At 38.8% G+C, this 16,422-nt stretch overlaps 1 protein-coding gene across 1 annotated transcript in view; it reads left to right on the top strand.

The window, feature by feature from the left end:
* The first annotated feature begins 5,979 nt into the window (after positions 1 to 5,979).
* The window catches only part of LOC135198016 (uncharacterized), a 15,623-nt gene continuing 5,180 nt past the window's right edge, over positions 5,980 to 16,422 (top strand). The window contains exons 1-3 of the mRNA XM_064225367.1: positions 5,980 to 7,992; positions 8,701 to 8,817; positions 16,417 to 16,422. The exon at positions 16,417 to 16,422 is cut by the window's right edge and continues 135 nt beyond it. Of these exons, the coding sequence (XP_064081437.1) occupies positions 7,909 to 7,992; positions 8,701 to 8,817; positions 16,417 to 16,422 (207 nt within the window). The 5' untranslated portion in view covers positions 5,980 to 7,908. The remainder of the gene's footprint in view (positions 7,993 to 8,700; positions 8,818 to 16,416) is intronic.

Below are 16,422 nucleotides of genomic sequence, written 5' to 3'. Positions count from 1 at the left end.
AGGAGAATCGATACAAAAATAAAATGTTAGGAAATAATTTTTCTGAGAGGAAAAATGTGGAGGAGGGTTTATATCCCTTTGTGGAGGAGGGTTTATATCCCTTTGTGGAGGAGGGTTTATATCCCTTTGTGGAAGAGGGTTTATATCCCTTTGTAAAGAGGGTTTATATCCCTTTGTAAAGAGGGTTTATATCCCAAAGGGATTAAAATTAATCTCTCGTATCCGCGCCTAAAAATGTGGAGATGAATCCACGTACTGCAGAGCTCTCAAAGGCTGCTTTAATGAGAAGCAATGCTAATAATTAATAAGCAGGCTCGAAAAGGATTTTTCAACGCTGTTCTAATCATACGTCACGAATGATCGAGTATGATTAATTGCTCCACATAGCCAGTGAAATTTAAAAAGACCATTTAGAATTCAACTCGTAGAAGAGAAACTGTTAAAGTGAGTGAAATGGGGTATCCAGTCCCGCCAGGATTAACACAAGGGCTTGCATATTTTAAGTCTGGGTTCTTTGCGTATTTTAACCCTAGGTCTTGCATATTTTAACCCTAGGTCTTGCATATTTTAACCCTAGGTCTTGCATATTTTAGCCCTGGGTCTTTGCATTATTTTTGACACTGGATTTTTCGTATTTTAACCCTGGGTCTTTGCGTAATTTAATCCTGGGTCCTGCGTATTTTAACCTGAGGTCTTGCATATTTTAACCTGGGTCTTGCATATTTTAACCCTGGGTATTTGCGTTATTTTGACACTGGATTTTGCATATTTTAGCCCTAGGTCTTGCATATTTTAACTCTGGGTCTTTGTATATTTCAGTTCTGGTCCTGCGTATTTTAACATTGGGTCTTGCATATTTTAACCCTGGGTCTTCGCGTATTTTGACACTGGATTTTGCGTATTTTAACCCTGAGTCTTGCATGTTCTAACCTTGTATCTTGCATATTCTAACCTTGTGTCTTGCATATTCTAACCTTGGGTCTTGCGTATTTTAACCCTAGGTCTTGTATACTATAAAGTCTGTAGACCAAATGTGTGTGTAAACATTTGGGGGCGTGGTAGACATTTTTTTTCCCAGCTCCTTACATCGTCGGAAATCCACAATATTATCCTGAATTTGGGACTTTTTTTTACCGTTTGAGGTGGCTCTCTCTCTCTCTCTCTCTCTCTCTCTCTCTCTCTCTCTCTCTCCTACACACACACACACACACACGAAAAACTCATTCATTTTGGCTCGATAAGGTTCTATGCAGCGTCCCTTCCATGGACCCCAGCTGCAACCTTTTTCGTTCTTTTTACTGTACCTCCATTCATTTTTTCTTTCTTCCATCTTGCTTTCTACCCTCTTCTAGCAACTATTTAATAGTAGACTCCCTTTCAGCGCTGAATGACCTCATCATAGGTCCCAGAGTTTGGCCTTCGGCCTAAATTTTGTTCTATCCCATCGCCACTCAGTGGATGGTCGTCAGAGCTTCGGTCATTTGGCTGAGTGGGTTTTCAATCAGGTCTTTTCCATGGCTGCTAATACCCGTCACACTTCTGACATTTTTAATTCTTTCCAGGAATCCTGCATGAGAACCTCCTTAAGCTGCTTGAGCATTTTCAAATCTGTCACGAGATCATTTGCCAAGACCTTCCGAGACCTTTAATATTCATGTCTTTGGCCCATTCTAATTGGTAGTTATTTTCTTAAAAGGTTTTCCGTCACCTTACCTTTCAGGTAACTTTGAAGCACAAAATAAAGTACAATACATCTACAGACTACGCGCCAATAAAAATCCCTTTTCACGGGGCTGCAAAAACTAGAATACCTCTATCCCCAGAATAAATCTTTAATATGTAGCATCACTGAAAATGTTCCGAAATTCCCCTCAATGAGGAAAAAATAATGAGAAAAATCTTTTACTCTGATTCTTGGCAGCCTCGACTTGCCACCGCTATCTTTTCAGAAAGAAGATGGCGCGAGAGGCTAAGTGTATTTGACAGCCGTCATCTGGAGATAAAAATTATATCTTCTGGATAAATGAACTCGCGAATGGCCCATTCAGGCCAGGAAGGCTGGATGGGATGGGGCTGGCTGTGTCCCCCAGAAGGGGCTGACATTTTTGCAAGAATGAATACAATTCTATGATAAAGTTTCCCTCTCGATCTTTTTCTCTTTTCTTAGTAAGATGAGAAATTAGATTCCAATAGTTAATGTTATATCAAGGTTAAAAAACCAAAAAATAAATAATGAATAGCCGATAAGACTTTTCTTTTCCTTAAATCTTCAACTAGAAGCCCTAGTGGACACTGTCAACAGTCAATACAAACCCAAGAGGAATCCAAAGGGAAATCAACCTGCAGAGAGACAAGTTATGGGAAAAGTTGATAAATAAATAAATAGGAGGGAACAGAAAATAATCACGATACACCTGACATTCAGGAGACGTCAGCAGAAAGCTGGAATGGATATATAAAATGGAATATAGAATTTAAGCCAAAGGCCAAGCGATGGGACCTATAAGGTCATTCAGCGTTGAGGTACAAAGGTGTATTTAAAGGTGTAACAGGATGATATTAAGAATGGAACTGTAAAAGAAAAACAGTGGCGTAATAATAATAACAAAAATTATCAGAAACCTCTTGGTACAGATTTATTTTCAAATATATTTGTACCCAAACATAACTGTGGATTTTTCTCCAATAATAATAATAATAATAATAATAATAATAATAATAATAATAATAATAATAATAATAATAATAATATCAAGCTGTATGGTAAGAACATCAAGGAAATAGATTCCCTAATCCAGACTGTAAGGATTGTATCTGGGGACATCAGGATGGAGTTTGGAATAGAAAAATGCGCCTTAGTCAACATACAAAACGGCAAAGTAACGAGAACTGAAGGGATAAAGCTACCAGATGGGAGCAACATCAAACACATAGATGAGACAGGATACAAATACCTGGGAATAATGGAAGGAGGGGATATAAAACACCAAGAGATGAAGGACACGATCAGGAAAGAATATATGCAGAGACTCAAGGCGATACTCAAGTCAAAACTCAACGCCGGAAATATGATAAAAGCCATAAACACATGGGCAGTGCCAGTAATCAGATACAGTGCAGGAATAGTGGAATGGACGAAAGCAGAACTCCGCACCATAGATCAGAAAACCAGGAAACATATGACAATACACAAAGCACTACACCCAAGAGCAAATACGGACAGACTATACATAACACGAGAGGAAGGAGGGAGAGGACTACTAAGTATAGAGGACTGCGTCAACATCGAGAACAGAGCACTGGGGCAATATCTGAAAACCAGTGAAGACGAGTGGCTAAAGAGTGCATGGGAAGAAGGACTAATAAAAGTAGACGAAGACCCAGAAATATACAGAGACAGGAGAATGACAGACAGAACAGAGGACTGGCACAACAAACCAATGCACGGACAATACACGAGACAGCCTAAAGAACTAGCCAGGGATGACAAATGGCAATGGCTACAGAGGAGAGAGCTAAAGAAGGAAACTGAAGGAATGATAACAGCGGCACAAGATCAGGCCCTAAGAACCAGATATGTTCAAAGAACGATAGACGGAAATAACATCTCTCCCATATGTAGGAAGTGCAATACGAAAAATGAAACCATAAACCACATAGCAAGCGAATGCCCGGCACTTGCACAGAACCAGTACAAAAAGAGGCATGATTCAGTGGCAAAAGCCCTACACTGGAGCCTGTGCAAGAAACATCAGCTACCTTGCAGTAATAAGTGGTACGAGCACCAACCTGAGGGAGTGATAGAAAACGATCAGGCAAAGATCCTCTGGGACTATGGTATCAGGACGGATAGGGTGATACGTGCAAATAGACCAGACGTGACGTTGATTGACAAAGTCAAGAAGAAAGTATCACTCATTGATGTCGCAATACCATGGGACACCAGAGTTGAAGAGAAAGAGAGGGAAAAAATGGATAAGTATCAAGATCTGAAAATAGAAATAAAAAGGATATGGGATATGCCAGTGGAAATTGTGCCCATAATCATAGGAGCACTAGGCACGATCCCAAGACCCCTGAAAAGGAATCTAGAAAAACTAGAGGCTGAAGCAGCTCCAGGACTCATGCAGAAGAGTGTGATCCTAGAAACGGCACACATAGTAAGAAAAGTTATGGACTCCTAAGGAGGCAGGATGCAACCCGGAACCCCACACTATAAAAATACCACCCAGTCGAATTGGAGGACTGTGATAGAGCAAAAAAAAAAAAAATAAATAATAATAATAATAATAATAACAATAATAATAATAATAATAATATTCATCATCCTCAAGATGGAGTCTGGAATAGAAAAATGTGCCTTGGTCAACATACAAAAAAGGCAGTGACAAGGACTGAAAGGATAACGCCACCAGATAGGAATAAACTCAAACACGTAGATGAGAAAGGATACAGATACCTAGGAATAAATGAAAGAGAGGATATTAAACGCCAAGAGATGAATGACACGATCAGGAAAGAATATACGCATAGACTTAAGGCGATACTCAAAGCTGTAAACACATGGGCAGTACCAGTAGTCACATACAGCGCAGTAGTGGAATGGATGAAGGCTGAACTCTGCAGCATAGACCAAAAAATTAGGAAACACACGATAATACACAAAACACTACTCCCAACAGCAAATACAGATCGACTATACATAACACGAAAAGGAGGGAGAGAGCTACTAAGCATAGAGGGCTGCATCAATATCGAGAGCAGAGCACTGGAGCATTATCTGAAAACCAGTGCATGGGAAGAACTGATAAAAGTAGACGATGACACAGAAATATACAGACAGGATAATGACATACAGAACAGAGGAATGGCACAAGAAGCCAATGCACGAACAGTACATGAGAGACTCAAAACTAGCCAGCGATGAAACATGGCAGTAGCTACAGAGGTAAGAACTCAAGAAGGAAACAGAAGCAATGCTAACAGCTGCACAAGATCAGGACTTATGTCCAAAGAACAATAGATGGAAATAACATCTAACCCATATGCTGGAAGTGCAATATGCGAACGTCCGGCGCTTGCACAGAACTAGTACAAAAAGAGGCATGATTCAGCAGCAAAAGCCCTCCACTGGAGCCTGTGCAAGAAACACCATCTACCTTGTAGCAGTAAGTGGTACGAACACCAACCTGAGGAAGTGACAGAAAGCGATCAGGCAAGATCCTCTCAGACTATGGTATCAGAACAAATAGGGTGATACGTGCTAAAAGACCAGAAGCGACGTTGATTGACAAAATCCAGAAGAAAGTATCTCTCATTGAAGTCACAATATCATGGGACACCAGAGTAGATGAGAAAGAGAAAAAAACTGGTAAGTATCAAGACCTGAAAATAGAAATAAAAAGGATATGGGATATGCAAGTGCAATTGTGCACCTAATCATAGGAACACTAGGCTCGATCCCAAGATTCCTGAAAAGGGAAATGGAAAAACAAGATGACCAAGTATCTTCAGGAGTCATGCAGAAGAGTGTACCATAGTGAAAAAAAGTGATGAACTCCTACGGAGGCACGATGCAACCCGGAACCCCACCCCATAAACAGAAAACACCCAGTCTAAAGGGATAACTGTGATAGAAAAAAAGAAAGAAAAAAAATAATAAGTGCACTTAGATAAAAAATCATAGATAGCATTCCCTTGCTGAAGTAATGAGAAGAAAAACAAGAAAGCATTTCATGACAGTTTTAGAAAGCGCTCATACAGACAGACACCCAGGAGAATCTGTCGGATTTGGGTAGATGGTAGCGTACTGAAAGTTTACAGGGAGCTAGCGACCCTACCTGACAAGAGATACTGACATAACTAGAACGAGTTCTCGTGCCTCTGGCAGGGAAGTAACCTCGTGGGCTTATGCAAGTAACCTTGGAGTTAAGCTCCTTGATATGTCATTAAATCAGCTACGGATCAGTCACCCAAACACCAGGGTACGCTTAGTACTATACTTTAATCTCATCTTGGTGAAAAAGGAGTTAAAAAGCATTATTCCTATGCTTAGTACTAAGTTTATCTCCAACTTGATGCAAAGGACACAACATTATTTCATATGCTTAGTACTACGGTTTACTTTCATCTTGGTGAAAAGGAAAACGCATAATTCCTATGCTTAGTACTACGGTTTATCTCCAGCTTGGTGCAAAGGACATAACATTATTTCATATTCCCAGTGCTACGGTTTATTTTCAGCTTGGTGTAAAGGCAAATCATCATTTCATGTGGTTAGCACTACGGCTTATTTCCATCGCAATTTTCTCATTGTAAAATTACGCCTTAGACAAGTTGTGTGTGAACTTGGTGCGCAAGAAAAAACCAAAAATGCATATGCCAAACTTCTGTGAACATAAGAATAAAAGCAAGTAACAACAAATTCAAATTAGAATCAAGAAAGAAGGAAAGTGAAAAATAAACGTGATCTTGAATTCCTCTTGTCCTTGATGGCTGAAAATGTGAAATCAGACATTTGGAAAGTTAAAGGATCAGAAAGTGAATTGTGTGGATTTGCGGTTATTTTTCGGGTGTATTTAACGTGAACCGAGGTCCACAAAACACATTATTTTAAAATAATTACAAACAAAATATGGTTAAAAGAGGCAGCCAGGGGTGGGAGACTTGCAAGTATGTAACTGTTAAGATTAGAAGTAACAAGTATGTGAAGCGAAGTGTTTTTTATCTGTGTTCGGAGATTAACATGTGAACATTGAAGTGTTTAGTGCCAGCGTTTCTCAATCGGGGGCCCGTGGGCTTTCGATGGGGGGGCCACGAGCGGACGCCGAAAAACTGCGATTCAGAATGCAGAAGCTTGTACTGTGGCTTCAAATCTTGAATCAAAATATATAACTTTTTCACTTTTTATGTTCTTGCTTTACTGTTTATATGCTAGAATTACTGGAATTAAGTATTATATTCCATTTATCCTTAATACTTTGATTTGTTTCCTGTTTAAATAAAATAAATTACTGAAATTAGGCGCTACTATGCTATTTGTCATTTCAATATTTATGTTTATTTACTGTTTAAAAGATCTTACCTGAAACTCATGACTTCCCGAAGTTTCTTGGCAACAAAAAAGGGGTAGATGAGTTTAACCATGATTTTTTTAAAGAGAAAACGGAGCCCACAGAGCAATCAAAAAGTAATGATGTAATGGTAATGTTAGTTGGCAACAGTCATTTGTTTAGTGTACGTTGCGCTGGCTGTGTTTGGATTAGCATTAGCGGGCCTTAAACCGAAGGGCAAGGGGCCACGATGTCAAGCGACTCACTCAGTAGAGGGGCCATGGGCCATCAAAGGTTGAGTAACGCTGGTAGGCTGTCTTAAGACGGAGAACGAGAGCAAGAAACGCACTGAGAAGATAAAGCTGTGAAACAGCACTTATGCTAGGGAGGGGAATGCTATCAAGGTCTTTGTCCTCCCTCGAGTGCCGGGGAGTCGTTTTTGTCACTCGCTCAGTCCTAACCTTTGAAAGGGATATTTGAAGAGAGAGAGAGAGAGAGAGAGAGAGAGAGAGAGAGAGAGAGACTTTTTAAGGATTGATAAGCTGACTGGACTGTAATCCTTGACATCATTCTCTTCTTGATTTTAGATAGAAAGTGCAAAAAGGAAAATAAATCCATTTAAGTGAAAGTCGAGACAAAACAATGTTTTAGCCAACATTGATATCGCTCTAAGGACCTGAGGCATTAGCTAGAGAATCTATGAACACATGCCATACGATTGTGTCTGGAATAAGTAAACACACTTGGAAGATATCAGGTACCAATACCGGAGCTTCTTTTGATTCATTCCGAAGCAGCACCAAGAGTAACAAAAATAAAAATTTCACAGACAAGCAATAAGGAAAACAAAATCAAAATGGTCCAACTGAAACTAGCAACTCCGGAGCAGATGACTCCACTGAGGAAGCGACTGGAGAAGCACTTGCCACAGGCAGCGCTGGTAAGGCTCTACACCTATTAATGAAGTTCAGTTTTGAAATTTTCACGATTATGACACATTAAATATGTGCATTTATTCACTTCAGTCTTCACTCTGTATTATAATTTTCAAGATCACTAACCAGATCGTTAATGCAGCAATATTGTGCAATGTGCTTATGCCTGATTACTCAATCTACTCTGTATCCTAAGCCTAAGTGTCGAGGTAAGTCTTCCTTTGTAATGATATTAAGTACATACTGTGTCTACGTTTTCACCAAACGAATTCAACTTGAATCAGATTTAACCTAAATTAATCTGCACCGACAGCGAATTGCTACAGATGAAAACAGACAACACAATCGACTCAACTGTAACCTAATCTCTTCTTGCACAGGCACGTTTCGTTTTAATGCTGCTGCCTGGCCGTGGCCCTCGAAGCATTTTCTAGGCACCATTCTGTGTATAATTTCGAAATACTTGTCGTTACAACATCCTACACACACACACACACACACTATATATATATATAATATATATAATATATATATATATATTATATATATAATATATATATATATTATATATATATATATATATATATATGATATAATATATGTATATCTATAATATATATATATATATATATAATATATATATATAGTACATTCATCATGCATTCTGCATTCTCTTACCTACAAGACTTAAAAGCCCTCGTATCTTCTTACAGATTCACGGCATCCTGCTCGCTAACGAAGCATACAAGGGTCTATTCGACATCGCAGCGACAAAAATCTTTTACTCTGAACATTCGTCGTTTGTCGTTGCTACTCCGACAATCACATTTGTAAGTTTGCTGTCATTTTTAGTTGCTGTAACCTTCCCGTTTTCATCCCAAGTGGCACATGGCGCTAGTGAACATAGAGTAAACGTGAACGGTGCTTTGTTTCTCAAGTAGGCCTATATGGTGGCATTGCCTTTCAGACCTAGTTCTCGCATAATCTGCATTAGGAAGTCATTTAGATCATTTATAAGTCCGCTGTTATGTTTGGTTATTTAATCCTTCCCGTTTTCATTGGAAGTGGCAAAATATTCTAGGAAAAGTGTAAACGTGAACGTTAGTTTGTTTACCAAACTAGTGATGACGCTACCTTTGTACACCTATGTTATCGCATAATTTGAGATAAAAAGTCATTTAGATAATTTGAAAGTCTCATGTTATATTTAGTTATTTTAACTTCCCCGTTCCCAACCCAGGTGGCAAATGGGTCTAAAGGGGTCTAAAGAAAGCAGAAAAGACATGAACGGTGGTTTATGTTAAAGTTTATTAGGGAAATTGCGGCATTCCTTATCTTCCTACATCATGAGTGGGATTAAAAGAAACGCGAGTTTTTTTGCTACGAACCTTTATTTCCAACTCAAGAAGGAAGATGAAGGGAAGCCGTAATTTCTCTAATAAGCTTCAAGCTCTGCTACCAAGGAGGAAGATTGAAGGGAAACCGTAATTTCCCTAATAAACTTTAATAAGTTATGGGCCCAGGATACGCCCAGAGAGCCAAAATGGCCGGCGAAGACAAGGAATGAAAAAGGCATGAGATTTTGGATGAGTCGAATTATTTCCATCATGTCCCCCCATTCAGACAAATCTTGTGTCTTCTTTCTTGGAGCCTCTTTCGCCATCATCTTCTTCTGTAATCTGTGCTTGAACTTCCGTCTTCTTTTCTTGAAGCTTCTCTGAAGCTTGTTTTCTAGAATGAATATTCCGCTTCTTTTCTTGCCTATCTTCAATTTTTTGAGAACTGTGACTTCAACAATGTTTGATATTTTGGAATATGTTTAAGACCTTTTAGAGGAAGTCGAACGACATCGATAGAGCTGTGACGCAATGAGATACACAAATTGGCCGGCGAAGACAAGGAATGAAAAAGGCATGAGATTTTAGATGTGTCGAATTATTTCCATCGGGAGAAGAGAACTAGAGCCGCGCTCATCCAGAAAAGGTGGTAGGAATGTCTAGCAAGATCCAGGATATGCTGAAGATCAAGACGACTGGACGCAACTATAACTTCAAAGAAATAAAGACGCCCTCAGCGTCCAGTCGTCTTGATCTTCAGCATATCCTGGATCTGCTAGACATTCCTACCACCTTTTCTGAATGAGCGCGGCTCTAGTTCTCTTCTCCCGATGGAAATAATTCGACACATCTAAAATCTCATGCCTTTTTCATTCCTTGTCTTCGCCGGCCAATTTGTGTATCTCATTGCGTCACAGCTCTATCGATGTCGTTCGACTTCCTCTAAAAGGTCTTAAACATATTCCAAAATATCAAAACATTGTTGAAGTCACAGTTCTCAAAAACTGAAGATAGGCAAGAAAAGAAGCGGAATATTCATTCTAGAAAACAAGCTTCAGAGAAGCTTCAAGAAAAGAAGACGGAAGTTCAAGCACAGATTACAGAAGAGAAGATGGCGAAAGAGGCTCCAAGAAAGAAGACACAAGATTTGTCTGCTATGGGGGGACATGAGGCAAAAAACTGTCCAAAATTTGAAGAAAGAAGAGACAAGGAAGAAGCAATACACAAGACAGACAAACAAAATAAAAGAAAGAAGAAATTATTAGGAAGGAAAGCACAATATGACAATGATGAAAACAGTGAAAGTAAATCCGAAGAAGAGGCGCTAACAACAAAAGTTGCTAAAACCAAAATAAATACAGGTAATTGTTGCTGTAACTGAAAATTAAAAGTGAAAAGACAGAAAGTGAACGTAACAGTGAACATATCATCAGTGACAGAAACTTCCAAATTAATATGGAAGTTGGATTCTGCGCTAGTGATCACGTGGCACCTCATAAAGATATACTTGTTGAATTTGACAGTAGTATCACAGGTAACGTTAAGTGGGGTGATGGAAAGTAGTCTATTTCAGTTCTGGGGAGAGGAAAATTGATTACGAAAATGAAAGACCAGGGTGGTGGATATGAGTTAACCTTCAAAGAAGTATATTAGCTCCAAGCCTAGATCAAAACTTGATGTCTGAAAGAAGATTCGATGAAAAGGGTTTAAAGTTAGTTACTTCCAAAGGGGTTAAATATCTGAAAGATGTGAAAGAAGTATTCATGGAAGGATACTGGAATGAAACAGCAAAGATGAATTAATGCAAAGCTAAGAAAATTTTGCAAGGAACTGAAGCAAAATTAAAGAAGACTTAAGATATATAGAAATCACAGGGAACAGAGCAACAGCAAATTCGCGGCACAGAAGATTTGGGCATGTAAAAGCATTGACCGGAGTTTGTGAAACAAAGGGAAAACTTGAAGATTGCACCACATACATGGAAGGTAAGTCCAAAAAGAAACAAATGCCTACAAGTGATTCAAATGGAGTGTACATAGTGATGTTTGTCAGGTTCCTGAACCAACATCGAATGGAAGTGGAAGCCACTACCTTGCCACCTTTCTGGACGACCATTCAAGGTACAGTGAAGTTGGTACAATGAAGAACAAAAGTAAAACAATGGAGAAATTCAAGGAGTACATGCCAGGGCAGAGAGAAAACACAACAAACTTTTGTAGTGCCTCCAAACTGATAATGGGAGTGATTATTTCAGCTAGGAATTCTCGGCTTCTCTTACAGAGAAGAAAATAGAGAGACGACTGAATTCTGTACACTTCTCAGCAAAACGGAAGAGCCGAACACCTGAGTTTATTGGTTATAAGTTGCATGATGATCGAGTCTGGAGTACCACACAAATTTTAGACTGAAGCCCTTCTTCATGTAAATTATATCAAGAACAGAACAATGTCAACGACCATAAACAAGATTCCATTTGTGCTGTGGAATGGGAGAAACCTCGAACGTGAAGACCTGAAATTTATCAAAGTGTTAGGCTGTGAAGCTTGAGCTAAGCTATGGGAGACGCCAATGCCAGCAGTTAGGGTGGAAAGATGGGAGTGTGTCCGAACCATAAGGGGGACAAATTGTGGAGCATCACCGAACAAATCATGATCAATGCCATATATGTTGATTTCAAAGAAGAGATTTACCCTTGAAAGACAAGGAACCAGCCGTGAAAACCTCAACCACGAAGCAAACAGCAACTCTCTTCTTATTTGATACTAACACTGACAACACAGAATGGGGAACCTTTCCTATGATAATGAAACCAACAATAGAAACCAGGCAAACAATCAAGAAAATCAAGAGAACTGTGATGAGGAACACAATATGAGGAGGTCTCAAAGGACGAGGAACCAAAGAAGTGCAAACGTTGCCAGGGCAAGACAGATTTCAAGCATTTGCCAAAAGATCCATCGACTGTCGAGAAAGCACTTAACTGTCCAGACAAAGACAAATGGGAAGCTACCATGTTGCAAGAAATGGAAAGATTAGAAAGCATGGTATCCTGGAAAATAGTGCCAAGACCAACAGGATTGCAAGTGGCTATTTAGAAGAAAATAGAAAGAACTTTATGAGGTAATGACACACAAAGCACGGCTTGTGGCCAGAGGGTTCTACCTAACACCTGGAGTGGAATATCCCAAGCAGGGTTGCCTTGCCAGATTTCCAAGACTAAAATTTGCTAACGATTGCTAGAAAAGTTGCCAACCTCCTTTTTCCACTAGTATCACTTGATTAATTTAGCCAAAAACATCCTTCCTAATATACATTCTTAGTTACTTGTGCATTTGCCATAAAATGAGAGAAACTTCAATTTCACAGGGTATTATACATCGTGTTGAAACTTTGTACTAATACAAATAGTTTTCGATTTGCCTTTATTATCCCAGTCAGGGGCGTCATTTCGGGGGGGGGGGGGGGGGGGGGGGCAACGGCCCCCCAAGACTCAACTTTCCCCCCTCACAACCTTCAACTTGGCCCCCCTCACGCCCCAATAAGTAACAGCAGCTGATTTTCCATTATTCCTACCAAAATTCAAATGTGTCATCACATTAAGTTATATTTATCTTCTATTAGCTACCAGTGAGGATGAGATAAATAAACAGTAGTGGGAGTCTATAGATTTTGCTGAAGTACCTTTTGTGTCAATGAGAGGGCTTGGGCCTACACGTCAAATTCTTATATTTTGAGGCAATGACAGGGCTTAGGCCTACACGTCAAATTCTTATATTTTGAGGCAATGACAGGGCTTAGGCCTACACGTCAAATTCTTATATTTTGAGGCAATGACAGGGTTTAGGCCTACACGTCAAATTCTTATATTTTGAGGCAATGACAGAGCATATGCCTACATGTCAAATTCTTATATTTTGAGACAATGGCAGGGCATAGGCCTTCACGTCAAATTCTTACATTTTGAGGCAATGGCAGGGGATAGGCCTACACGTCGATTTCTTACTGCAAATGGTTTTCTACCCATATTTGTTGGAAATAGGGTAGCTTTTAATTAATATAGTAGTTTCAAGTTGAAACTTTCAACTCCACGATATATAATGTATATGCATAAAGTGGAATGCACACGTACAAGCAAGAGCACATACACATACATGCGTGGATGGCCAAATCTTAGGACTGTCTTAGCCATACACCAACTATCACACTGCTTTCAATGAACTATATTGAAACCATATTTACTAATGGGATAAATTATATTACTGTGACTAGTAAATATAAGGCTGCTGTAGAGTTTCCATGAAAATGAAGGGTATGGTAGGAAGGCATCATAAGAAACTTAACAAATTAGAAAAACGTATGACAGCTTAAAGTCATGTATGAGATGATCCAAACCAGTCTGCGACTGTGAGTAACCCATGGATCATTTGGTTTTGAGGCATTCTTAGGTCTCTCTATCTCTCTCTCTCTCTCTCTCTCTCTCTCTCTCTCTCTCTCTCTCTCTCTCTCTCTCTGGTTTTGAGGCATTCTTCTTAAGTCACTCTCTCTCTCTCTCTCTCTCTCTCTCTCTCTCTCTCTCTCTCTGTCTTTGTTGTTAGAATATTCTAGCAAAGACTATATTCATAAAGATCTCGATTACTTTTAATTAAAGCATTACTAAATTTCAGTTAACAAGAGTAGACAGATAATTCTTTGCGCCAATATTTTATGAATAGATCTATGTTTATTCTGCAATATTAGGATACCATATGGAAAATTTTCGAAGACACTACAAGCACTAAAACAGCAGCAACAAAAACAAGAATAGACACAACAAGAACCAAAATAAAACAGTTGAATATAAGATAGGCCTATAATTCAAACGTCATAAGCTGCGTAAACCGACAAAAAGGCACAGGCCCTTATAGGTCTACGTCAATTTTTATGGTCCTGTTATCTCGAAAGAAAATATTATACACAGCAATAAATCGTAGTAATATCACTTACAACTCTATGCAATCGAGCAAAATATCACAGCAACTCTCCAACACAACACAACAAACGTGGCCGTGGCGACAAAAACGTCGTTCTTAATTGCTCAGGTCAGAGTGGAGGTTTGGCCTTTGTATTGGCACAGAAGTTAATTTCAAACTATTCTGGCTGTGATGGTGAACGGCAAAGCATAATGGTAGACTTTGCAGTATAAATTTTACAGCAATCGCTCAGAGAAGCAATAATATTTTTTTGATAACCGAAAGTTGCCAACAAGTTGCCAATCGGTGGTAGTTGCCAACCACAAAATTCTGTTGCCAACTACCTCAGAAAGTTTCCAACTTTCAGGTTTAGGCACCAAAGTTGCCAATTTGGCAACCCTGTGGACCCAAGACTTATGCCCTGTAATGAGAAAATCAAGCATAAGACTGATATTGGCCTTAACTGCTGAAAATTCATGGACTGTTGAACAGCCTGTGTAAATTCAGCCTACCTCAACAGAGGACTAGCGGACTCACGGAAATTATATTTATGGAACAACCAAGGGGATGTGAAGTTGCAAACAGAAAACATTTTGTTTGTGAAGTGGAGAAAAGAATCTACAGCTTGCCACAAACCAGCAGAAATTGGAACGAAGAATTGAACGAGAAGCTGACAAAAATGGGCATGATTGGATCTGAATTTGACCGATGCATCTACCACAGTGAAGCAAAAACAACAATTATTATGCTGTAAAAGATCTAGGAGAGGCATCAAATATACTTTCCATTAAATAAACCAGAGAAGATCCATCAACAATTCTGATTCACCTGAGAGACTACATACAAGGAAGTGCTAACAAATCAAAATTTTGCTAAATCAAACGGGTTGTCAACTCCATTAGCAGTAGATATTAGACAAAAAAAAAAAAAAAAGTTCCAAAAAATGAAAAATGTAATGCAACAGAATACAGAATAATCACTGGTAGCTAGTGAACTGCACTAGGCCTGACAAAACATCTACTACAATATCTCAAGAAGACTCAAGAGTTAACCATTTGCTATCAGAAAACTCAAGAACGACTAATAACATGGGTGGATGCAGTCCATGCAAATAATCATGATGGAAGAAAATCCATCGATGGATTTGTAATAATTCTAGCAGTAGGCCCAATATGGAGAAGCAGGAAGCCGAGTACGTAGCATTTTGTGAAGCAACATGAGAAGTATTCAATTTCAGAAAGCTACTTTGGGAACTTGGATTCAAGAATTTTTTCGACATACCAACAGAAATAAATGTTGAAAATCAGGCTGCCATAGCCTTCAGCGAATGGCATTCATTGCTCTGAGAGATCAAAGCACACTGACAACTCAAAACCACTTTGTACTAGAGGAAATCAATCTGAGAAAAATCAACATCACTTACATCAAAGAAGAATTTGGCTGATCTTACCAAGATCATGTGTAGAGAGGACCCCAGAACTAATTACTAAGTTGGGAGTGTCTACTGTAAAATTGCCACTGATGATTTGACAATACCTTACTTGGCACTTATACCAAATAAAGGTTTTATTAATGTCAAATTTGCATGTTGCTATTTGCCAATTATCTTACAATGCAAATTTATTTACTTATTCTGCTATACCCATTTGCATATTATACCCACGATTACTTACTAGTTTTTAAATTCACCTGTAAATTGTAAATGTTTGACCTCTAATCAAATCCTTTTATTTCGGCACTGTAATCTCTTCATCATCTTATTTTTCTGTACTTAATATCATCACTTACGTATTTGCACTTACTTTATTAGAACAGTTTCAGAACTAAGTTCTCGCATAATCTGGATAACTAAGTCATTTACATCATTTGTAAGTGTAAGTCTACTGTTATGCAGAGTTATTTCAACCTTTCCGTTTGCAGCTCAAATGGCAAATGGTTATAAAGAAAGCAGAAGATTAAACGTGAACTGTGGTTTGTTTCCACTGTCTGCCTAGTGATGACACTACCTTTGTACACATAAGTTCTCACATAATCTGGGTTACAAAGTCATTTGGATAATCCCTCAACAATTACCTAATACTTTATTCCTATTCAATCCTTTTTCCCTTTCTTCATCCTCGAATGCTTTTTTATTCGTCCCCAGGAAGGG

Source organism: Macrobrachium nipponense, chromosome 21, assembly GCF_015104395.2.
Source record: "Macrobrachium nipponense isolate FS-2020 chromosome 21, ASM1510439v2, whole genome shotgun sequence".
NCBI lineage: Eukaryota > Metazoa > Arthropoda > Malacostraca > Decapoda > Palaemonidae > Macrobrachium > Macrobrachium nipponense.
The sequence above is the reverse complement of the archived record's forward strand: the minus strand, read 5'-3'. Positions and strand labels throughout refer to the sequence as shown.